The sequence below is a fragment of the Photinus pyralis genome, unplaced genomic scaffold (genome assembly GCF_008802855.1).
Source record: "Photinus pyralis isolate 1611_PpyrPB1 unplaced genomic scaffold, Ppyr1.3 Ppyr1.4_LG5, whole genome shotgun sequence".
NCBI classification, from domain to species: domain Eukaryota; kingdom Metazoa; phylum Arthropoda; class Insecta; order Coleoptera; family Lampyridae; genus Photinus; species Photinus pyralis.
In genome coordinates, this window is record NW_022170596.1 from 41,173,484 (window position 1) to 41,200,006 (window position 26,523).

Below are 26,523 nucleotides of genomic sequence, written 5' to 3' on the forward strand. Positions count from 1 at the left end.
CTAATTGCTGAAAATCCGGTTCAGGGGTTACAGGTGCCTGGTGATTATAACTTAATTATGCGAGTTAAGCATTTTAATAACTCACATTTTTATGTACCCGACCGACTAATTTCTTCATAACTCGTAATTTAGGAGGGATATTTACAATGGGAATATTAAAATTTATGGAAATAACAGCAGATCATGTTTTATTCATGTAAAACTTATTTAAATTTGGTTTATTTTCGAATTTTTCCGATCTTGTCTTTATTGGTAGACGGGCATGTGTGAATTATGCCATTATAACTCTTCATTTTAAATGCAGGGATGGATTTAATTATAAAATGCCCCTAAACTGCAGGCGAGTATATAGTCTGCTTTCAGATAAAGAAGGTATCGTTTACAAAAAGGCGCAATTGAAAATTTCATGTTCTTGTAATGAAATCATTTTTCCCATAAATTTTGTGCAAGGCAATACAAAAACTATAACTAGTATCTGCATTTTCAACTTATCCTTGCTCCTCCTTTTATTTCTTATTAGTTGTAACTAAGTTGAAAGGAGGTATCCGATTTCTAACAGCCTAAACAAAATATTTTTTGGTTAATTCAAAGATAAGATAAGATCTTGGCCCTGAGTTCTGGACCGAGGTTGTGGTCTGCGATTTTAGAGTTTCCCGGTTAGCTAACAAAGACGTGACTTTGTTTAACATTACAAGCTCGTCTGGTGTTTCTCTGACGAAAGAATACCTTAGGAAGCTTAGGAGATAACATTAGGATGCTAAGGGGCTTTTCTGTACCTAAATTAAATTTGGCTTAATTTAGCGTTAGGTTGTTAAAACGGCATCGCTACTCTAACAAAATGACAAATTATGCAGTTCAAATTTTACAAAGAAGAAGAGAAACAAAGCGTTGAAATACAATAAAGGTAAAGGAATGTAATCGAATACTAACTGATTTTAGAAAATATTACAGTGGGAACGCATTCCGAAAACAAAGCAATCTTGTAGAATCAGGACGACCTGGGAAACACCCGGTCCTTACACTGTAACATGGACCGTATATGATTTAAGTACTGGAACAATAATGCTTTTAAACCATAACACTCGACCACGTCAGCATGGTTTCTTTGCCGGATAAATTCCCTGCTACAACTTTGCTACATAAAACAAAGCCACCCTTTAGTTAGTAGTAGGTATTGCGAAGGTCATTTGATTATTACCAATTTTATTAGTACACTTGAAAAAAGGATTTTCAAACTAGGAAAACCTAGAGGAAAACGTTATATTTAAGTGAAATTTGAACTGCATAATTTGTCATTTTTTAAGAGAATTTTTCATGTGAATAATCCATTAAACTATTACCAATTACTCTAGTCATCGATATTTTATGGAATAAGTTACAGATAAGGTCATAAGCTTATTTAAAACCTTTTCGGGAAGGGTGCCGTAAAGTTCATTCCTGTTTACTGTTCTTATCGTACTATACCCAGAGTTATATAACGATTCTAAGCACTTCAAACTCTAGAAACAATACCACAGTACCCCCTAAATGATTATCCTTTAATTCTTGGCGTTGTAGGTTCGCAAACATAGTAACCGCGTAGTCGATTTTGTTTATTTGCTTGATTTTTATAGGAATTTGATGAGGAATGGTGAAAGGTCAAATGTTTACTTCCATTTAATAAGGTGAGTTTATTTGAGATTGAATGACTGCGCTTATTTATTTCATCCCCATTTAGTAAAGTTGCATTTGCTTCAAATGGGATAATAATACATAGATATTGTTTAATTTTACCTTCCTTTAACAAGAGTATACGCAAACGGTTTTCATGTTTTCGCTCTACTTTTCCAAGAAACGTCCATTGCCCGTTTTGATCTCTCTCAAATATGAAGGTGGCAACCATGCAATTTTGAAAATTTTGATAACTTGCTTTTTTTACATTTTTCGCTTTTTTATACTGCACCTTGCGGGAGTATCAAATTGTGCCCTTTGAAATTAAACATATAACAATTTAATGACATTAAAAAGATGTATTCAATTTGTAAACGTAAAAGTTTCTATCATAACTTGAACACACCGCGATCTAGGAAAAAAACAAAAACATAATTTAATGTAGGTACAATTCGAGCATGAGAGCGTGAGAGCAAAAACTAATTGGACCATTTTTTGAAATTACGCTATTGCCACGCTACTATTTCAGATAGGTCAAAACGGGACCAAACCTCGGAAAAAACCATCAAAGATTGTTGGCAAAGTATGCAAAGAATATGAAACTATTCACATACGGATAGTACTGTGCGATCAAAAATGAATTGCTGTCGAGTCACATTTGGAACTTTTGTTTACATGGGAAATCGTATTTAACTTGAACTTCCAAAGGCGACTCGACAGCAACTCATTTTTGATCGCCCGTTAGTTATTTTTAGTGCAAGTAAACAAATCGCTATTTGCTCTTGAGCTCTAGATTTGAACACACGAGCGACCGAAGGCATAGTAACCAATTAAAATTTTGCTCGCTAGTGATTAAACGGCCGTTTTGCAAAATAGCGAGCCAAGCATGATTGCGGAAAAAAACCTGTTTTTTAGCGGGACATCACAATTTGGACACCTTGTACACTTGATTCTTCGTACCTAATTGGTGCTCCTTCAAGGTTTCGATTAGATTCCTATACTCAATTCAAACTTGTTTAATCTTATTTGCTCTTTTTCTTTGAAATGTATCATCCTCCAAACTGCTATGTAATTCAGACCTTTAATGAAATATTTCATTAATAAAAAAATGTCAAATCTCCACCACTACTAAATTTATTACTTTTAGAGCGCAAAACCCCTAATTTTTTTTATCGAAATTTACAACAATGTTTCCGGAGATCCAGTTCCCTCAGTTCACTTGGGTTTTATAAACTGAGAATTTTATCTCTAGTCTTACTCCTAATACAATAATCAATCTAGTGGGCGACACTAGACTAAACAACTTCCATCCATCACATCACACCATTTGATATCAAGGCCGATCGATTTTATCAAACCGTGTAAGCACCTTCAATCATTATTTTTCCACTAACATTGCACATAATGGCAGCCGTGTTTATCAAGTACTAATACAAAAAGATTATGCTTAATAAATAAATTTTCTTGTAAAAATTAGATCGCCTCTGCTCTAAATTAAATGACAATGGTGGGTTGCCTATTTTAAGAATGGTTTATTTTACGGAAACTGAAGATGTCGTCACCCACTTATGATCACCCGGTCTCGTTTTACGCGACGGCAAGTGAAATTGCGGAAAGTTTCCGTTAGCTCTAAATTTCATGTGTCATTTCATTTCGCATCAAGGAATATATTTCAGCGACTTTTCAATCGGCAAATTATTGAGAGCTATTAATCGAAGTGGCAAGGATTGGTTCTAACAGACCTCGACCTCAAATTTTATAGGTTATCCTAATATCGCTAATTACTTTCAATCGTTTATGTCTAACTTTATTTATAAATCTGCGCTAATTTTAGAAAAGGGTGGAAAAATCTGGCAATTAACGAAATGAGGAAGTGAACGCAGAATTAAAAGGGAAAATGTAAAATTTATTATTCCAGATTTCATGAACATACGACCGGTTTCGACTTCCATTCCTATTACATAAACGTCACATGTTTCTTATGATGCTAAAAATTGCTTTTCTATAGTTTGTTCGTGTGATGGCTGACTTGGTGGTCATCGCGTATACCGCTAATCTCCGTTTTTGAAAGACATTTTAGATTTACCAGAATTTATGAAAGAGAATTCCGATGCGGCGCTGATGTGGATTAATTTCTGACAGTCCCAGATTATCTCCGGCTCTTCCAACGATTACAACATGTAAACCCGTCACTTTCGATCGCTCAATTTTTATCGGGGAGCGTTCAAAGAACGAGTGTAACTTCACCATTAGACGACATCCTTGACTTTTTTCGGTGGATGCTCGCCAGGTAAAAAGGTGGTAACAGTAAACGCAAGTATTTAAATTTAAGGTGTGAAATGAGAGAAAATTGCTTTCCGGTCAAATCGAGAAGAAAGGCCACTCTAGGGATGAAAGGTGATTTTAAAATACACTCTCATCAATCACGATAGATTTATGGAGGCATTCTAGTTGGTAGCTAAAAGTAGCAACAGGTTCCTATTATAACATACACAACTCGTAATTGACAATAATCTGTCACGCTTTCGTCACAAGCCATATTCCTTGAAGATCGGTTATGACAATCGATATTGAAAAAAGAATCGGGTTTCATTATTTATAAACAAATGTGAAATTATTACTGCGGTTTACAAATAGGCTTTTATGGTATATTGATGTAAAATGAACAATAAAAAAGTTAATTCTGTGTAATTTATGCACTTGTGACGAATGTTGCACTGATGTATCGTCTACTACCACAAATTATATACTTATTATTATTAAGCAGAAAATTACTTCAATAATCTTGTACAATGACCGCATAAAAATAGGCATAATTCATCACGCATCTCATTAAGGATCAATATAGCAAGTAATTCCTTTGCCTCTCCTTCCATTTTTTTATTTGTCATTTATTCAATTACATATGCAGGTATAACGTTTATGTGAAAACTTTTTCATTTGTCCTCTTTCACTTATGTTTGTGCGGTACTGTCGTTATATCACATCGTTGTCTAAACGGTTCATTTGGATGCACCCTGTACCGTAATTTATGAGGTTCCAAATTTCCAATGCAGACAATTTAAATTAGCAAATTTAAAAATTAACTAAAAATTTAATTCTTGGAGATGTTTTGTTGATAAATTTAAAAACGACGAATTTAAGATTTCTAATGCACGATGATGATGATTTTCTAACATTGTGATTCTTTACTAAATTCTGGAAATGTTTGAATTAAGCTATTCCCACATCCTGTATTATACGCTAATCGTACAAGCCTATATAATGCCATAAATGAAAAAGTATACCTATGAACGTGAGACGTGGAAACCTCTGCTTGGTTTTGTGTTAAAAAACAATTTTTAATGAAAATAGGGGGTTGCTACATCTGAGAAAGTAAAAAAGAGAACACCTAAAATATTATAATAAATACGCCCAAGGGGAAATTCTGAACACGCTCTGCAAATTATAGATTCAAAAATACGGTATTATCGTAAAGAGCAGGGCATTTGTAAACAGAATGCTGTTAGAGATTTCTTTCTATCTTATAAAGTAAGAAGAGAAGGGAGAGTTAAATGAGATCATCAAAAATTATATGTACAGTCGTAATATCGTTCGGCATTGGTGGGATAAACACCTTGTCTTTCACAACCCTCCTTCGTGAAAAATTCCTAGCGCAGTTAAATTTACTGACGCCGCATTCCCAAGAAAAAAACAATTTAGTCACGTGATTATCATAGCGACGATATAACCAAAAAAATTAAAGTGTGTGTGTTGCATCGATGCCTCGAATTTCAATAAATTGGACTTGTGGTACGCTTTCTGAACCATCGCGAAATTATTTACAAACAAACCTGAACCAATATATTGCATTCAGGATAGATGTAAACAAGGTGATCACCCAGGGACCCATATCTTATTCTTAGGAGTGTTGTATTTACTATACGAAATTCTTCGAAAACTACTTCATACAAACATTTCAACTCGAGTTCTGATGAGAGTGCTTTTGAAAATTATAGACCACACCAGAAGGATTCTAATTGCACTTCGATACATGTTAAAATAATCAACCTAACAAATATTTGTAATTGGCCGCGTCCAAAGTTGAACTGGCTCATGCACCGTGTGCGGTAAGTACGCCCCGGAAAATTCGACCCGGTAAATTGGCCCCCGAAATATTCCCCTGCAAGAAAACTTGCCCTCAGAAGATTCGCTCCCAGCAGATTCGCCCCCAGAAAATTGATACTCGCCAGATTTGCGTTCAGAATATTCGTCTCTGGAAAATTCGCTCTTGGAGATCTGGATCTACCAAAGCGACAGAGCGATATGATCCTATAGGGTCATTGGATGTAATCCATTTCCAATAAGCTTATTAAATGTGGTATATACTATATAGGTCAACTGTGCAAAGTTTGAACAGAATCGGCCCAAGCGTTTGCTAGTTATCGTGTTCACAGCCAGATAGACAGACGGAAAGACAGACAGACAGACAAATTGAGTCCCCCAAAAAGCGTGCATGGCTTTGCTCTGCCCCTAATTACGTCACTACTATAAAGGTCGCCGCGATTACGTTTGATGAATTGTACCCTAGCATTATTTAACTAACATATACCCTTGGTCAAACATGGACGCGGAAGTTAAGTTTATTGGGTCATTTTCTTTAATTTACCTACAACAAGTTAGTGATATCTCGAAAAGACGTCATGTTGGAAAACTCTCGACAAGCACCATCAAACCGCGTAGTTGCGGGGCTGAGCTATCCTTCATGGTACTCTAATGAAAGACCTCAAATCAAGAAATTGTTGCCGATTCCCGACTTCCTCCCCATCACTCCGGCGGGCTCTGTGATTACACCATGATGGGAAGCACAAGAGTGCATAGTGTGTGAAGTCAACACTGCACCGGATCAAATTTTCCTATCTCATGCAGCGACCAGCTACATGAAAATATAAAAAAGTGTTGTAACGGGAGCCCTTTAATAGGGTTGAATTTTTTTTTATTTCGTTAGGGCTGCGTAGCTTTAGGTACTGGGTATTACCCATTAGAGGGGTAGGTTTCACCTCGGGTTTCACAAAATTTTTATTGGTTCCACCATTTTTACAAGTCAGTGAATGGCTTAGGAAAATTACCGACTCCAGGCTGGCAGGCGTTAGCAAGCGGCAATACAATCTTGATAGGTGTTACGTGCCCAAAACAGTCCAGTGAGGATTACGCAGAATGATACCACGCGGGTCTCTGGAAAGCGCTGAATTTGCAATGTAAAGCCCTTCAGGCGCTTCAGGCGCTTTTGACAGGTGATGCTAGATGAGTCCGTTTCGTTCATGAATGAAGATGGCCGATTTAATTACTTTGCACAATTTTGTGGGTGATTAATGGTTTTGTAAATTTAACAGATGCGGGTAAGGATTAATCTAAGAGGATAGAAATAGAGCTGTCGGTTTTGAGCTGACGTAGAGCTCATTCCGGATAACTAAGAAAGAAGCATTCGGTTTTTTAACATGAAAAAGTTATGTAAGCCGTTCGGAATAAGCATTTTTATGGGAAGCTATTTTTGTACGCGAATATTATATTAAAATTAAAAGATGAGTAAGGATTAATCCAGGAGGGTAGAACTAGAGCATTTGGTTTTGAGCCGTGGTGAGGCATATTGCGGGTAACCAAAAAAGAAGTATTCGAGAAAAGCCGCCCGGTATAAGATTTTTTATCGGGCGCATTTTTTGTACGCGAATATTACGCCGTCGACAATAAGTGAAATATCGGAGACAGACTAATTGCATTCCGATTTAGCTTAAGCTAAGAAGACATTTCATGCACCAGGTTATTGAGTATCTTAAAATCGTTCAAATTATTGCAGTTTTGAGTTTTTCCCTTTTCGGAAGTTGAATCCGGAACAATCAGTGACGATCCTGAAAACTTCGACGGCGCCGGCGGTCCTCCGCTAGATCCAGTTTCCGTTATCATTAGTCGATTCTGGAAGGCCCATGAAGGGCTGTGTCGAGTATGTATTATAGGAAAACCATCGTTTCAAGAAAACGATATCTATGAGGTACTGAAAATGTTTGCGTGATTCATATAAAACTAATAATTGGGTATTTTTAAGACGATTGCGTAAAAATTTTATTGACATTAGTAATCAAAACAATTTTGGTAAAGGTATCAATCTATGTAAATTAAATGATTGGAGCTGCCCTGTATTTCGTAAAATTATTAGGTATGAACTCTTTTCGGAATATTTTTGGTTTCTTTTCCATTTAAGGTTGGTTTAGTCGGTTTCAATGAGAATTTCCATGTAAATGGGTTCAACTTTGTTAGCAATAAGGTGTGTATTTATGATAAATACAACGCAGCATTGCTCGAGTCTCCTGCGTAAAATTTAAGTGGATTTCGTCTAGGAATAAATTGTAAATCAAAAAGCAGAATTCTTTTGATTAATTAATAGAGGGATAATGAAGTGCCATTAGTTTATTTCTTTTATTCATGCTGATACAATTGCAAAACCTGAGGATGGGGCTCTAGCTGTGAATTGAAAACAAAAATTAAATACTCCCTAAAATCAAAATCCTATAACGCATGTCTGTCTACATCAAAGGTAAATTCTGCATTACAAAGTTAAAATTAATAATAATTATGCACAGCAAATGACAAAAATAATAATATATTCAAATACCTTAAAGAAAAGGCATATATTTGATGAGTAAATCAGAGTTCCAATTTTAATTTTATTCTTTAAAACCAGAAAATCTGCATTTTGAAATCGAAATAAATACGAAAATTTGTCTAAACAGGCATCTCATTTTTCGTAAGGAGAATTTTTTACGATCCCCTTATCTTTCGCAAATCTAATTCGCCGAGAAAAATTTATATTAGGTAAATAGATGTAATTTAATTGTGATGTTCATTTTTGTCATTCCCGAGGTCGTAACCCCGAATTTTAATCTTCGTTCTGCTTCGTAACGAATTGTGGCAATTCTTTATTTTACTACCATTTAGAAGTTGTTTTTATGTTTTACTGACATTTCTGGGTAAGATATATTGAATTTTAGAGCTCGGTTGTAGGATTCTTAGCATATCTGCGGTTTCGGGTCTTAAATCCTTAGTGAATTGATGCCCAATTAAATGGCGCGTTGATTAGTGGCGACCTACCTTAAAATTAATGATGTAATGCTTTATTTCCCTAATGACCGTTATTATCTGAGTGTATCTATACAACTGAAAACTATGCCTATAATTGTCCTCGATAATTGCCTACAAGGGATCGATAGGTGGTGCACGGATTCACGCCAGATTATACCTTTCGAATATAAAATCGTGCATGGAAACATCTGGAACCATTGAAAATCAGTGAGGCTTCAAGAATTCTTTGTATTTTACGTTAAATGCGGGGAACGCACTCTATCCTTCGAGCTAAGCACGGCGCTGCGCTTGCTCTTTTGAGTATTCAATGCACGATTCGATACAATAATGTGAAAAGTGCTGTTTACGCTGAATGGGCCAATGGCAAAGATGACAGACACATAAAGGAAGTAGAAATGGACAAACTCATGTTGTAATTAAAGTCAGTTTATCACTTCTCTTGATTCACTACTTCAAACCACCAAGTGTCTCATAATCTGTTTAACGGTTTTGCTTATATTTTCTTTTCCAGATTAAAAAAGGAAACGGACAATTTAATGCAACGTACTACATTTGGACTTCGAGCAATAAAATCTCAAGTACTTTTTCCCTTTTAGGTAATATCTTAATGATGAACTAGCCGCGACAAGGACAATAACATTAACAAATCCATTTAAATAGTTTTATACATTTTATTATTTACCCGACGTCCTGGATTGTACAGGTTGATAAATCAACGCAATGTGTTTACTACCATTTTTGCCTTTGGAGAAATTACTTGCACTTATTACACCTGCGATAAGAGATGAACGTGACAGATCGAAGTACGTCAGTTGGGCCCTACCGCCTCACGAGGACTTGTTTTCCTGTCACGTTTTTTTGCCAATTGGGAAAAATGTACTTTAAGCAAAATTACAATCACTTAAGAAGAAAATAAAATAACAATACTCAAGAGTGCATTTCGGATAAAAAGTCGTCATTGAATTTATCGATATATCCATAAAAAGGAACTGAAAAATGTCCGTACAAAGACCAACAGTCGCTGTTATGCGTTACTCGGTTCGTTTTGAATGGAGTGCTGATCATGATACTTTTATAATTCTTTTACAGAATACTTTATAAGGACTAAATTAGATAATAGTTTCATGGTATATCTGTCAGTTGGGCTTTTAACTTTACGACTGTTGAATTCGATGGCAATACCAAGCAATCAGAATAACGACGGGAGTCTATTGAATAAGTTCAATAAATAGTTTCTTATTTTTTTTCAGTGCTGAAAGGCTTCATTATACCTACTCATAATACTAATTTGATGATTTATTTTTGTTTTCAACTTTTAACGTTGTTATAAATTTTTACAGAATTACAAGCACGAGGGAATTTTCTGACGAAGCGAGTTAATTTTACTGTTATTCGATAGTTCGAGAGATTAATAGCTTAAAGATATGAAGAATCAAACGTTTGTATTTCTTTGACAGCAATAGCAACTTAATTAATGATCCAGTTGGGATTTTACAGATGCTCTCTCATTATCCCGCAATAGTCCGTTCGTAATAGCTAATTAAAACTGTATGATTGTGTATGTGTGCGTCCGCTAAGCGCAAGTAGCATATGTATGTGTTGGCAGACTAAATATATTTGTCGAAATTTACATCATCGTTAATCCATAAAGCTGCCGACTTTCGACAGGTTGCTAGCCCGAAGCAGTCGCACTGAACGTGCTTAGCCTTTAGTATCCGAAAGCCGGTGAACATTGATTAAAGAGTCAAATTACCAATCAATTGGGACTAATAGGTCGAGTTTATAGATGCCTTATCTGGTAAAATAACAAATAGCGATCAGACCCACGAGAAGGATAGATTGAAAGATATCAACTATCCGAAATAGCACTTTACACATTTTTTTGCTCCTCTACCTGATCTATATATCTCCAATTCGACTATTTTGAGCTGTCACTCCAATTATTTTAATTATGGGACCGACAAATTAATAATTAGATCAAATTAAAGCCGTTATGTAAATTAAAAGTATAATAAATAAGAAATCGGCAGCCGAACGTTGATAAATATCAAAATTAGGAAGTAGGTGGAAAAGTTCGCCGTGCTTTTCGAAAAGTAGTTTATTAAATTAAGTTGTTTTTATTAAAATTGCGAACCTCCAATTTTTAATTAAAATTCTCAAAGGATATTTAAAGGAATTTGTTTATAATTATAATTGCCCCTTATTAGCGTTTGTGTATGTATTTTTCGGATAATGCAGCTAATTAGTGTTTAACATTTTAAAGGCAAGTAGCCGTATATTTTAATAAAATTATTTACTAATAGTAGACAACTACAATTATTCAGGTTTGACTATTATAATTAATTTTTTAGTCGAATTTAGTTTGTTCTGGTGGTATTTAAATAAGCGCGTTGCGTATTTATTAACCAATTATTCGTTTTAATTGATTTGGAAATTTCTCGATAATGATCATTTTCGTTTCAAAATACGACGATTTTCGTCAGATAACAAGTTGTGGTGATATAATATTAATTAATTTATATACGTTGAACAAGTTTGTTTTCAATTTTTTCCACAAGTACGCACCTGCAGTCCACTTTCATCGAAATTCTGGCTTCGAAATGCATCTCACCACGTTTGATACGGTAATAAAATCAAAACAGCGTGCAAGAACTTTTTAATGACTTTGAAAGTGATAAACGTGGCATTTAAAAAATTCGGAATATTTTTAAGAGAAACTAAGGGTGATCGATAGGCCAAACTTATTTTCTTCTCCTGTATAAAGAAGCGCACTAAACAATGCATTTACATAATAGTGAGTCATAATATGTTCTGACACTTCGTTCTCGAGACATTCGCACGTGACTTTATCCGGCAAGACATTTCGTTGTCCTTTTGCGAGTACCCGTTTGTAACGGGACGCATTTTGGCAAAAAACATTTTTTCTTTTTATGTTTACATAAATAATTTTTGAGGATTTTTGTAGTTGTTCGTATGCGGTTAATTTTATTCTATACTGGTTCGTCACGAGTGAAAAGCTGGTGTCGTTTGACTTCTAACTATGGTAATTGGAGCTTCAAGACGTTTTTATTGATAAACGATATAAATGTTGGGAGACTGTCAGCAATGCGAAACCGGAGCCAGTTACGGCAGAGTTGAAGTAAAAAAAATGAGATGGCAATAGCAACTATCGGATTCGCGGTTAACGACAGCCATCTGGATTCATATTCTGTATGCTGAAACTAATGGAGGCTTGGGATAATCTTAAAAGGGTTCACGTAAAAAACACGCTGAGTACAACAATGTTTCTGATACCGAAAATTTGCCGTCTTCGTCTTGAGCACAGCGGTGCGATATAGAGACACACATCGAGAGGCTAACAGACCTGGTCGAAAGGTTGAACGGAATGCAGCAAAATCCAATTCTGGATGACCAGTGGCTAGTGGCGATTTTGTTGAAGGACACTGGAGTGAAACTTCGAGACTGCGAGCCTGGGAGAGGTTCGGAATTACGTCGGCATTGAAGTGGTACCTACACTGGCGACTTTAACATTATGCAACGGAAATCGTGACGACTGATTTTGAGGATGCTAAGACATATCCGATTTCCATTTACGTGGGATATTTCAAGCCAAATGCCGGAGATAAGCCACCTCCTGATAACTCAGAGAAACAACAACTGGTGGGAATGTTACTTTTCAGACATAGCTGCTCGTGTATCCATTCTCAGTCGTAATCTTTCGAATCCTACCCAGCGTGACTGGAGCAAACTGCAGTTCAACATAGCTTCGACGATTGAGCGGACTGGAGGACTAAGACGGCGGTGCTAAGGAGGAGTGTGGAGATTAGTAGCAACACTGCTTTGTTTAATATTTTGTGTACATACATATCAGTTTGATCAGTGCACCATTGATATTTTTCTAATTGTTTCAATGTTATTTGTCAATGTAGGTTTATGATAAGTAAAAGGAAAAAGTATTTCATTTTATCCCGTTTCTACTCACTTGTCGCGTCCATCTGTCTGCTCCGACACAGACCAGACACTTAAACAAAGATTAACGCATACTTTTAGCGCCACCTAAAAAATAAAGACAGTCAATCTCATGTATTTAATTAACGTAGATTGAGGACTGAATTCTGTGAGAGGTCCATGGGTTCCGAGAAGGAACCTAAATATAAGCCCATCTTTTATAAAGACTGTCCATGTGTTCATTTAACTTGGAGATTATTTCCATTGTAAATATTGTAAGGACATATCAAATCGACCGCCTGAATTTAGTTACTTTGTTTACTGGGGTTATTGATTTTTACTAGGTCCATAGATCTTGTTTCCATTTAGCATACTCAAAGTAAGACAGTAGTTTTTTGTTTCATATAAGTGCATTGCTTTTGGCGGGAATGATGTACTTTTACGGTAATATAATTTTTCATTGGTTGGTCAATTGATTTTGTATAAAATAAATAAAGATTGGTGTGTTTGAACCTATCTTTCTTGAAGCGAAGAAATAGTGGTTAGTCAAAACTGACTGTCACATTTTAACAGGCTGCTGATTAAGTGGACGAGTTTTCTCTTCCTTTTGACAAATGCACCGGAGTAGCGTTACACTCTTCCGTTTGGTTAATAGAAAACAATTCCTTTTCTCCTTTCATTAGAGTGCCGTGATGATTAAAACTACTTTCACTCCGAATGTCCACCCTCGCGTACCAAAAATAGGGTACTGGTATCACTAGTTATAAAACTTAATCATAATTTCTCCTGTTGGGGAGCAAAAGTTTGCAAGTTCTCTTCATGTTCGTAAAATTGCGTATCATCTGCTATTGTGCGCCATTGATGAGCACAATTATACAGAGTGTTCCTAAATCTGATGTAAATACGGAAGGGGCTAATTCTTTGGCATGACTATAAGTTATATATAAACATAGGTCCGTAAACGCTTCGTTACCGATCTATAGGGTGCTATAGTTCTACCGTACTTACACTTTACAATTTAAACCTTTAATTTATAAACATATGCAAACAGAAGATAAAAACAAAAGATTATCCAAACAAAGCCAGGACCTACTGAACCACTTTAAAAATTTTACTTTAATTTAGCAAATTATCGAAAACTGATTTTTTTTCTATAACGGTCGCAAATACGAAAAATTACAAGAGACTAAACAAATTCTACCATCAATAGCGCAAAGAAAAAGAGTTCAAGAGTAGAAATTGGAACATGATTCCTGAAAAAACAACATCCTGTAGATTCTCACTTCCATTGACATGACCAATGCTTTAAGCCCTTCAGGAGGTTACGTATTCCTTTAAGTTTTATGTAAAAAAGAAATGGAGTTTCTGAGGCGATTCAGTTCGGTGTGTGTGCTTTTTTTATACGCATCCGTGGTAATCACAGTGTATGTGCAGCACAAACTTCGGATATTTCATCCGATGCACGACGTGTAAATCGAATGGTAAGTCGAATAAAGTACGACAGACTCCACACGCTACGGATCAGTTTCACACGATGAACCAAACGTTTAATCGCAGTGGTAAAAATGGACCAATTGCGTTCTGAGACGCTGTACAGTAAGTCATTAGAATCTATTATCATAAACAAGGTTGGAATCGGGCGATACGAATTCACTGATTTACACGATATTTTGATTATTAACATTAAAAGGTAATTACGACTTTAATTAATTTGTTTCGATCGAGCGCTTGTAGCGTGGTATTTGTCGCTGGCACTATCGCCCTTTTTATTACAGCAATTATCGAATAAATTTGTTTTATATTTAGATGAACAGTTTTGTATGAGTTTGAGTGCCCAAAGAAGCGCATAATTCGGGTTTAATATTAACAAAAATATTATGACGGAATCAATCGAAAGAATTGTTGCTATTGGGACTTAATTGGAGGGTGATCCCTCAAAAATAGAACATTTATTTATAAAACTGCAGCCATAATGTTACACGGATTCTAGGTATAGATTCGCCTGTGAAAATTCGCACCGGTAAATTCAACCCCCATAAAATTTGACTCCAGATAAACTGGCCATCGGAATACTCGCCCAGGAAAATTCGCCCTCGGAAAAATCGCCGATATAGAAAGTGTCCCATTTAAGTTCGTTTAACATAAATTGTAATGGGTTGGCAGCACCCGTAATTTCCCTACACTATATTGTATCTGAGATGCCATAATGAGACTTTAAATTGTCGCACTCGGAAAATTCGCCCCTTAAAGATTCACGCCAGCAAATTTTGCTTACGGAAGATTCAACACAATATGGCGCGGCATCGACGGATGTGACGTTTCGCTTCGGAAGTAGTACGTTGTGGTGAAGTTCTTCAGAGCGAAATGCTGTAGGCAAATTTTCCAGGAGCGATTCCTCTCGAGGAAAATTTTCTTGGGCGGATTTTCCAGGAGCGAACCTCCCAGAAGCGAATATTCCTGAACGCCAATATTGCCGGTCTCGAATTTACCAGAGTCGCACCCAACGTACGTTGACACACATCAGAGTGGATAAGATTTTTGGAGCGAAGAATCATATCATATATCGTAATACTCAGGTGTTCGAAATCGACCATAGAGAAAGCTTTCAAGATTATTTCACAGCGGCGTCTATCTCGAAAACATTACCGTGATCTATGATACAGTTCCAATTTTTTCAATCCTTTGTGTGTTCCGACGGCAATAAAAAAGTTTTTGCAAGGACATTGGAACAGTGGCGGAACAGCAGGCAAGTCCCCTAAATATACCGAACCTCATTTAGCGTAACAGATCTGTTTGCCGACACCTTAGTAATCGTCGTTAGTAAATGATGCCAGATTCCATCCAAATGTTTAATGATAAACATAAGAATTGCATGTATGATCAAGCATTTTTGGACAGAGTTGAAGACTGAAACAATAATGCAAGATCACGTTCCGCCACTGAGTCGAAATCGATGAGGAATCAGTGATTTAATTGAATTTAATTGGCGTATGATTTCACTTTAATTTATCTTACCCATTTCTGGTTTCAGGTGGGATTCGTCGCTATTTTGAATTTTCCAATTTAGATAGTATTTGATTTTGTGACGGCAATTATTTCTGATTTAACCTACGACTAAGGCGGGATTAAATCAATTTTTAAAACCTATCAAGAAACTGAAGGATCTGGTAGAGGTGTTTAGACGTGATTAATCCTAAACGTGGCAGGCTGCTTCGACCACTCATAAAAAACGACAGACATTTCTAAACAAAATGAATATTTGATTTCATTAATTACGAAACGTGTAGATTTAAACGGAAATTAGAGGCAATGATCACGACTTTTCATTTGGAGGTGACCGCGCTAGTCAAATGTATAGTTTAAACGTATATAAGGCTTTGTCTTTTGTGGCTAAGTCAATATTTGATATTTAAAGAGGCAGAATTTAAGCTATGGAATACCAAGTGTAAAACCAAATATTCTTGGGCAATTTTAAATAAGAGTAAATATAAAGTATGTGACCACGAAGCTTTTTTGCGACGGAAATGTGAAAGTTGGACGCTTACCTCGATCGACGATCTTCCCAAATAAGTTTTTGCCTCGTAGAAAGTTTCGCGTAGAACAATTCCATCTTCGATTACGAAACTGGTACTGACATTCGTGTATGGCTTGATTCGCGCCTTTTGCGACGGCAACTAACACGCCCGGGTTTTCTCGCGCCAATCTCCTTTGTTTCTTTCGAAGGGTTCCGTGCACGGATGAGTCCATGTAAAGCACGCCGGGAGAAAGTGGCGAGAGATTATTTGGCTCACCCGCCTTTGCGATGCCCCTATAACAAAGACAGTAAGGCGTTAAAACTTAAACAAAAGTAATCCGGACGACAAATATTTACTAAATGGGTGCGAATTGTCGGTAAATATAAAAATCTCTCTTATTTGTCTTGGTCATTACCATAGACATTTAAACAAGAGATTATACAAGACTTAATGTATTCTCTTCGGTTGAAAAAATATATATCGTCTTCGGCCAATAATGACTAAACAAATTAGGCTGTATTTCCTGGTGTAATATTTAATTTAAATAATTAACTTAAACCACTTAAGATCCAATGCAAATAAATGGATTTGAAAATGAAGCTTGGTGTACCTAATCCTCTTTTCTGTGTGAAACATAGCAATGTGAAGCTCTAGCATACAAATTTCCATACAGTCACGAGGCAGGGTAAGTATAATAAGAAAATTAGCTACAAATATGTTAAAAATCCAAAAAACACTGTTTGTGAGCCATTAAAATGAGTAATTTATCTTACACTATAATTATAAAACATAATTTTCAAGGCGATGTTTCGTCCATGATTTAAGCATTAATGGTCGGAAAATTACTAGTTTCGTTTATGAAGTGTTTGTGTAATTTACACCACTCCGAATGTATTTTAATTAGTTACGTTCAAATGCAGTTTATTACGAAGCAGGTATAATGGGGAGCTATGTGAAATGCCATCTCCGCTTGAAAATCACACCTCGAGGCTCAGGACGCAAAGGACCACCCTGAGTATTATGGGAGGAAGACGTGACGCATCATTTATGGTTTGATTTAATTGTAGCGAACATACACTAATTTTTACGCCTTAACCACCACTAGGATAACCGCAGTACCTTAAAATGAATTCAAATGGCACTAAACACTCCCATTTTTTTCAGTCCTTTCCACGAGTATCGTGGTCCTTTCCTAGAATTGGTGCACAATCCCATTGAACGCCATAAATTTAGCTGATGTGAATATAGTACTCGTAGTGCATATTTTGCGTATGTACAGAAATAACACCTGTTAAATAAGAACTGCAGCTGTCCCTTCCTCCTCATGTTTTTACAGTAGCTTGCACCCTGGATCTGAAATATTACTTTTTTGCCACACTTAATTCACAGTTTTAGTTAAGAACCCCTTACTCGCTTATGTCAATTATCGCAACAATAAATTATACGACAATATTGAAGAAATCACCTCTTATGGCATAAAAATAAACAATCCATTTGCTATTCTTGTATTGTTCTTATGGATGCAGGTCTTCTATAAGTATAATCAATTTTTAACAGCGCAGGTTAAATTATATTTCAATAGCAAGTGTACCTGATCTCACCTTTACTTCTTTTACATAACTGAGACAACATAGCGCAGTGGACAACGATATATCAAAACAACCCAGAAATTAAAATTTCATCTCTCGAAAAAACAGCATTTTTTCTCTCTCAAATTGAAAAATTATTTGAGTCAAGCGTGCATACAAATTTCATTTAAAATTCTTGTTTCCCCCTTAAAAGTTACCATACTACAGGGTGTTTCGCAGTAAAGCCCCAAATACGTGTTAACCCCCTCCATACCCTCCTCCGTTCCACAGCCTTTTATGCCTAAGACTTTAATCCTTGGCCTTTGACCGTCTTCCAAAATTACATTATAAGTACCTTCCAGAGAATTTCAAGACGTTTCTAGGTAAAGACCTGGAAGCTCATTGCAGATCCAGAAACGCCCGGGAAAGCAGTTATCTACTACTGAAACAGACCGGAGATTTGTTCCGTGGTTTTTTATCCCTACTAACTTTTTCCAGATCCTCATAGAAAATCGAAAATTCCCAGAGCCTAAAAGGCCGAAAAGTGGTCTAAAATGTTCTAAAAAGGTATGGACTTCTGTGGAAAAGGCGTACCTTGGAAAGGATCTTTGTTTGCTGAAGTCCTTTTCACAGTGCTTCTCCTTATGCATATAGAGAAGTTAGAGCGTATATATTTAGCTCACACCATTAGACTTTTTTGCTTCAGAGGTTTTTTTAGGTCTCGCGCTCTCTAACTTTGGAATAATAAACTTAAAACACTGGAGAAGAGCTGTAGAAAGGGATTATACAGTATAGGAATAATTTGGAAAGCATTTATCGTACGTGGGAAACGAGGTGGGAAAGCACTTTGTGATTCTCCTTAGTATTCGGTCTTTTTCTAAAGCTGGCTGCGGGCGCTTTCTAAGCTTTTCAACCAACTCTATCTAAAACTCGGGAGAGAATTTTTAGCAGTCTTTAGAAGCGCATAGAAGGAGCTTAGGGGATCCTGGAAGGCTACGGAAAATTCCTAACTTTTTTCTTAACCCTGTACATGCTTCTAGAACGTTTTTGTTTCTTTCTAGGGCGTTTTAAAGCTTGATGGATCCAGAGCTTTCCGAGATATGTAGATATTTTCAGAGACAAATGATCGTAGAGACTTATGGAAATAGCCATCAGCCTGTAGGAGAGCGAGTCTGGAGGCTAACATCTCTCTTGAGAACACCTAAGAGGTCTTGGTACCAGAGTGCCCTAAATCATTTAGATTTTTTAACCCATTTGTAGAGTGCTCGAAAAACCCCTTTTCAGAAATACCTACTAGGTCGTTTCTGGGCCAAGGGGATCTACTATGGTGCGCAAGTGGCTTCAAAGACCTTCAAGCAGGTTTTTTCCAGATTGATCAAGCACCTTTTTGCTCGCCATAAACCCCTTCCACAATTTTATGGGCTTTTCCAAAGTTTTCCGGTGTTCTTGTGCCCCATTAGAGAGGCTTTTCTAAAGCTTCATAATTTCCAGGGCTTCCTAGGAGCTAAGAGTTTTATATATTCTTCCCAGAGCATTTCTTAGCGGTTCTTTTCCATATTTTTTACTTACAAATAATTGAGAAAATGTCTAAAACGCTCTGAAAGGTATAAGAAAGCACGCGAAAGTATTAACAACAGGCTGTAAAACAATTCGAGAGTTTACATACCTATCGTTCGGAGAATTATCAAAGCGTTTTGAAGTGTCTCCTCCATAAGCATATGGAGAACTGAAACCTTTTGAAAAAGGATCCTGCACAATGGGGCTGCCATCCTTATATTAAATATGTCAAAAATCTTTGGCTTTTCATATCGTTTTTTTATCTGCGTTATTTATTTAGTTCATTCCTCTTGTCTTTAATTTCATTTTCATCTTTCAACACTTTTCTATTGTCGCGCTAAACCTCGTCATCTTCACATTTTCTTTCCATTTTCTTTTCCAAATTTTGATTCTCCTCCTTGCAATTCTAAACTTTTTTATTTCAAAAATGTCCGCAAGTTACGAATTTTGCTGTTTGCTGTTGTTCTGCTTCAAAAGATCCATGCCAATGAGACACAGTGGTTGCTTCGCCTGAGCCATTATATTCTTGCTTAATTTTTACCTTTTTGAAATACTTTTTTCTTCTATCCTTGATTACCTCACCTTAACATTCTTTGACCTTCTATTTGCTTAGATTCTTTCTTTATTTAACGCTTTTTATCATTTTTGTTTGTATTCGGAATCTTCGGCCTGTGCACGGTGCAAATTAACGCTACGATTGTTTTGAATTGACATTCCGTGTTTATTGAGGATGGCCGACATTTTTAATCACTTCTTCATTTTAATAGAAACGGAGACATTGGGTGTTTGCTGAGTAAGCGACTATCATTTAACACAGTGATACAAAAAAACATTGAAAATCGCTGCAGGTTAGAAAACCCTTATCTCCTGAACTTGAAGAGATACAGTAATAGCCAAAATGGAGTGTGGGTTCAGAGTCGACAATGACAAATGCCCATAGAGATCATAATACCCACCCATCGACATATCATAAATGGACTGCGCGTGCCAATGCTAAGCATGGATACTGCAGGGGAGAGGGAAGGGAAACGAAGAGGGCAAGCTGTCTCTTACGGTTACGCATTTGATTGGTTCGCGATCGCATTCAAATTAAATTGAAAGAACCAATCAATGCGTAACCGTAAGAGACAGATTGCTCTCTTAGTTTTCCGTTCTCTCTTACCAGCAGTATCCGCAGTTATCATTGCCACGCACAGTCCATTTGTGATATGTCGATGACCCACACGAATTACCTACTAAACTACATCAAGGTAGCGGATAATTCATTTCCTCTTTACAGTCAAAATTGATCCATGAGTAAGAAAGTGGAATTACTGAGATGTGCTCTAAAAGGAACGAAGGAGCTACTGCAGGGAAAAGACAAGAATACGTTAAAAATAGGAATGCCTACGTAAATGACACAGAAATAATAAGAATAATAGTGTTGACAAGGGACAATGATGCTATCAAAAGCTAGGAAGAAGAAAGAGATAAGAGGATTTTAGACTGTTAATAGAGAAAAGAAACCAGGACGAAATTAAACAGAAAATTGAGGTATTTACTGTGGAGAGGAAAGCAGAGAAGAATCGTGAAAAAGGAATTAATAATGTTGAAGAAAATCTATGACGGAAGTAAGTGGGAGGAAGAATTGCATGAAATTGGAATACAAATCAAGCATTAAGATTTTGAAATGATAAAAAAGACAAGATAGAAAGTGAAGGGTTACAAGTGAAAGGAATATTCCGAGATGGAAGAAATAATTCAAGAATATGATGTAAACGAAGGTCTGTTACGTCGTTCCAGCACCAAATTCAAGAAACTACACTTTTCTGTCCACATTTGTAATAAATCAAATTGTCTATAGCAGAATTGCAAAGATTAGAACAAAATCGTGAAAAATTGGGACAAAGAATATTTGCAGTAATATTTCATGCGTATGCGGGAAACCCGCCCCCGAACATATAACTCCGGAATATCTGCCCTTGATCCAATTAGAAATTCTTCCCCGAAATATCCACCCCCGAGAGATTCGCCTTCGGAAAATTTGCTACTTGAAGATTCGTCTACGGAGTATTCATCCCCTGGCAGACTTGCGTGCGAGGTATTTAGCTACAACAAAATTCGCCTTCGGAGTATATTTCCTCCTGGAAAATTCACCCATCTAAAACTTGCCAACAGCATCCGCGCTCCCCGGCACTTCACCATACAGTCTTACACCCCCGGCGGGATGACTACCATCGATGCCATGCCACGTACGAAGTGTACTCCCACACCCCTTATCAAAAATAGGGGTGAAACTCAATTTTATACCTTATGCTACAATCGAAAGTCTCGTAACGAAAATTTTCCTTAGAGCAAGCTCCAGGCTAGGGAGAGCAAAATTTCCAGAGGCAAATTTTTTTGAAAGAGAAGGGCAAATGGGCGAATTAAATGGAAACCACAGAGCGTTATCGGTTCAGTTGCTATGAAGGCAGGTTCTGATCTTCCACCGACTCCCTGAGTACAATATAGAACTAACATAATCAAGTAATACTTATAACTGAGTAATTAATGAAAAGTACACGTGTACGAAATAGTAATAAATGCACATACGAGTAACTAAATGAAAATGAGACTGAGTAATTTACAAAGTAAACCGGACAAAGAGACGAGGAACATGTTAAACAAGATAAAGATGAATGACAATCTACAACATACGTACATGGTCCTCAGCTAAATTTGGCGCAATTTAATTTTGAAATACTGCGGAGAAAGAGGTTTGATCAGATCTGGAATAGACGAGGTATACTTTGAAAATATTATAACTTACAGATCTCTTGTAAATGTCTGTGTGATGAGAAGGTAAACCGTAAATTTAAATTGTGAACATCAGTTCTAAAAGATATTTTGCGACATAAATATGGAGGAGACTTTTTCCAAATAATTTTATGATGCAGACACTTTTAAAGGAGTGATACAACTGCATGTCAGCATACATGTGAACTAAACACTTAGGAACGGATGTATAAAATGAGCTATATATGGTGAACAACAAGGGGCCACGAATAGACCCTTGCGGTACACCCCTAGCTGTTTGCCAGATGAAGAGATGTTACGGTTGTATATAATTTCGTCTCTCCCGCGTGAAAACCAATAAAAATTGTGGTCTAGAAATACAGTAGTTAGTGGTAGCGTAGAAAGTTTTTCTATTTAAAAATGTTGGTTTGAGTGAAATGCTAGGCCTAATTGCGTAGATTGAAGTTGACATGATTTGAAATTAGCTCTAAATGAAAAACGTGCGCGTGGACTAATAAAAGAAGTAATAACAATAATAATATAACGCGACTTGATTATGTCACACTTTGCTTAAATGTAACCTCGTTGAATGCAAGCGCTTCTTGTCGCACACCAACGTTCTTAATTTACAATAAAGACCAAGCGTATAAACGTAACTGACTAATCGTAGTAGAACCTTTATATACATGTATTAGTTAGTCCACAGTAGTGCCGTGTTTTTTGTCGGTCCTGGTGACATACCTTTGGCGGTGGAATTCAACAGATAAGGGGTTAACGTATAGCTGAGACAGCAAGTATAGATAACAGGTAGTGGATGATCAGACGTTCTCACGCTCCGCTCTTTTCTTATACGCTGCCATTCTCCTTTAATGTACAAATTTCAACAAATTGTCATTTATTGTTAAACAATCATTACCATATTGATATTTAATCGCATTCGGCTGTCTCTTAAATCTCGTCTCTTTTTACGTCAATTGCCATTGACGTGCTCTTGATTTATACGCGCGCATTAAGATAGCGACGAAATTGGTGTATCGATACTCAACAAATTGGTATAATCAGTTAAGGATATACAGAACACGAAGATAGAGGACTCCAAATTTGGTTAAGATATTTATACCATTTACGAAGTTGTTAATTAAAGTGCGACATAAATCAATATCGGAAGTGTACGATACTTAGCTATTCGAAGTATTCACCCGGGTTATAAAACCAACTATTTAAATTGTGAAACCTAAAGCTACTTTTAGAGAGTCTTTATTACCGACAAATTTTACTTCATTTTGCGTAATTAGATTACTTGTTCATCGACAGCATTCTTTTAAAAATACCGTATTAAAATTTTCGAATTCTCAAACTTATATTTAAATATTTAACCATTAAAAATGTTGTAATTACTGCCAATTAAAATGTTTCGCCATGGTATAAATATCCCTTAAATAGATTTATAGATGAGAATTGATTGAACTAAAATCAGATTTTTAACAAAATTCGCTGGTTGCAACAGGTAGGAACAAAGGATATCTTATGATAGTTAATTCAAATTTTGCAAGCTTCATCCAAGTTACAGTTGTAAAGCTCTAAGCCACAAGTTCAAATTATCCAAAATTCCATTACTCAAAGTTCAAAATTTAAGGTTTTGTGTCTCAAGAATCTATGTTCAAGTTTTAAGATTAAATATTTAGTGTGAAACACTGAAGATTTAAGACTCATCGTTTGGAACTCAAACATTTTCAGAATCGAAGGTTCAGTATTCAAGAACTAAGGCTCGCGATTCGAAATTCGGAAGTAGAGGTTCAAACTTCTGGATTCAAAATTCAGAAGTCACTTCAAAACACTACTTTAAAATAAGGAATTTGAAATTCAAAACGAAATATGTAAATCCTCCGACTTGAGTCACAAGTTGAACTACAAGTTCACAATCTAATGTACAATGTTACAATTTTAAAGTCCAAATTTCAAAGATTTAAAAATTCCAGAAATTCAAATTCGTCTTCCAGGTTCAATTTTATGGAGCAGCTCCAAGACCCAGCACCAAGCCCCAAAGGCGACCTTAAAGTTCGAACTTCACGGATTAAGCTTCAAATCCTAACTTGAAAAATCTAGATACAAGTTTCAAGGCTTATGCTTTTGGTTTACAGTTATAATTTTTATTTTAAAGATTTTAAAGATTTTAAAGATTCTGAAGATTCTGGAGATTCTGAAGATTCTGAAGATTCTGACGATTCTGAAGACTCTGAAGATTCTCAAGATTCTTAAAATTCTAAAGACACCAAGGATTCTAAAGATTCGAACGATTTGCAAGATTCGCGAGATTCGAAAGATTTTATATATGTTAAAGATTTGAAGATTTTTACACATCTAAGGTTCATACTCTAAGCAGGTTTAAGTATCAATTTCCTGAAATTATGACTGTTTGCCGTAATGCGCCAATGAGCTCGCATTTTGAAGTTTTGATTCCATCTGGTTTCAGAGATATATTATCATGGTATAAGTTGTAAGGTTCAGAAGTCAAGTTCAAAGTTTACGTTTCCGAAAGTATATGAAACAAGGTTCAAGATCAAAGAAATCAAAACGCAATACTAAAAGAACCATACTTCTGACTCAATTTGATATTCAACGTTTAACGGCCAGCATACAACTCTATTATAGAATTCTATAACGGTCAGTGATAAGTGTTCCAGTTTGAACCTTGGAACCAGGAACTGTTAAGGTGCTAGGATTCGATAAAGACATTTCAAGGTTTAAGTTCAAGCTTCAAATACCAATGTATCAACATCAATGTTCCTATTTCAAAGTCCAAATTTTGCAAACCTTAGAACTTAAACAATCAAACCTGAACCTTAGAATTCCAGCCTTACTAAAAGATTTAAATCTAAATACTGAGTTCTCAAGGTCCGAGTTCTAATTTTAAAGTTCAAGTGGCAATGTTCAGCCTTCGAAATACAAAGCTCAACAAAGTGTAAGGTGCAAGATGCAACAATCTACGTTCGAATTCGAATTTTTAAGTGTTGAAAGTTCAAAGTGAAAATTTAAATTCAAAACTCTTTCTGTATGCATTAGTCAATGACCAAGTTTCCTTAATTTTTTTCTCACATGTCACATAACACAAGATGTTGTCAGGATTCAGTAGTTAAGACACAGGATCCGACTGTAAAACCAACACTTATTGGCTTAAGGTTCCAAAGTAGAGAGTAGTCGCTTGATGTTTGCGAGTTGATGTGTGAAGGCGCGTCTGAAGTCTCAAGGTTGATGTTTTAAAGGTTAAAGTTCCAAGATTCGGTGCTACCGGGTAATTCGCACTCTGACAGCTGCATACGTTTAAGGTTCAAGATGAAATAATTAAGGTTCGGATTACAGCTTTTAAGTTTTATAGTACCTATATTGCTGTGCAATATAATGAAGTGCGATGAACCATACACAGAACACCTCAAACTTAACTAGCTCTCTAATTAAGTCTCTCCCAGAACACATTTTTACTTCAAATTCCAGGTTCTAAGGAAACAATGGCCACGATCAAATTCCTTAAATTCCAAAAGGATCATTTACACAAATTTTGAAGACCCCTGAAGTGAACTTTGGGTCTGGATCAACAAAATTAATCATAATTGATCATGAGACATCTATCTGGACCGTTAAAGGGATCGAATAAACACATGATTTGCATGATTTCACACAAACATATTTTATTCCACACACACAAATGAAAGTAGACATACAATCATAATTTTCAAAATTTACAACAGCGCCCGTTTAAACCTACAGTTTTTTGTTACAAATCCCAATAGAAAATCCGGGCAAACAGAACACTAATTGCGAAACAAAAAAGACGCACTTAACCAAAACGTAACGGACTAACTTGTCTTTTTTAAAATTCTCTTCCAAACAGGTTGCAGAAGTATTCACCACCAAATTTTAACGCAGCAACTCGGCCTCGAAATTGGCACAAAGACCCCGTTTCAACGCTAACTCCAGTATTTAACGTGTCTTCCCTCCTTAAACAAGTTAAAATTTTTCATCAAATTAGATACAACACAAACACTTCGCTACAGGACGCTCTTAACACTCACGTAGGCAATTTTTACGCGGAAGTATGTTATCTAAAATACACAATTTTTTACGAAAACAAACAATCTTCTTTCGATTAAAATGCATTCTTATCTCTAGATAATTACATCAACCTTTCATAAAAATAAACGAAGTTCCCAATAAATTAAATCTGAACTGTCACCTAAATGATATACCAAAACAAAATTGATAACGAAAATGAAATAAAATTCCCTATACTTAACAAAAAACAAAACAAATAACTAGGATACAAGCTAGATGCGCAATAATCGTTTTGTGTTAATGTGTAAAGAACCCCACCAGATTAATTAAATGAATTGAAATGAACATTTGATTAATAATTGACGACC

At 36.1% G+C, this 26,523-nt stretch overlaps 1 protein-coding gene across 1 annotated transcript in view; it reads right to left on the minus strand.

The window, feature by feature from the left end:
- The window catches only part of LOC116170557 (protein Wnt-1), a 62,066-nt gene that overhangs the window by 26,622 nt on the left and 8,921 nt on the right, over positions 1-26,523 (minus strand). The window contains exon 2 of the mRNA XM_031487030.1: positions 16,257-16,519. Within this exon, the coding sequence (XP_031342890.1) occupies positions 16,257-16,519 (263 nt within the window). The remainder of the gene's footprint in view (positions 1-16,256; positions 16,520-26,523) is intronic.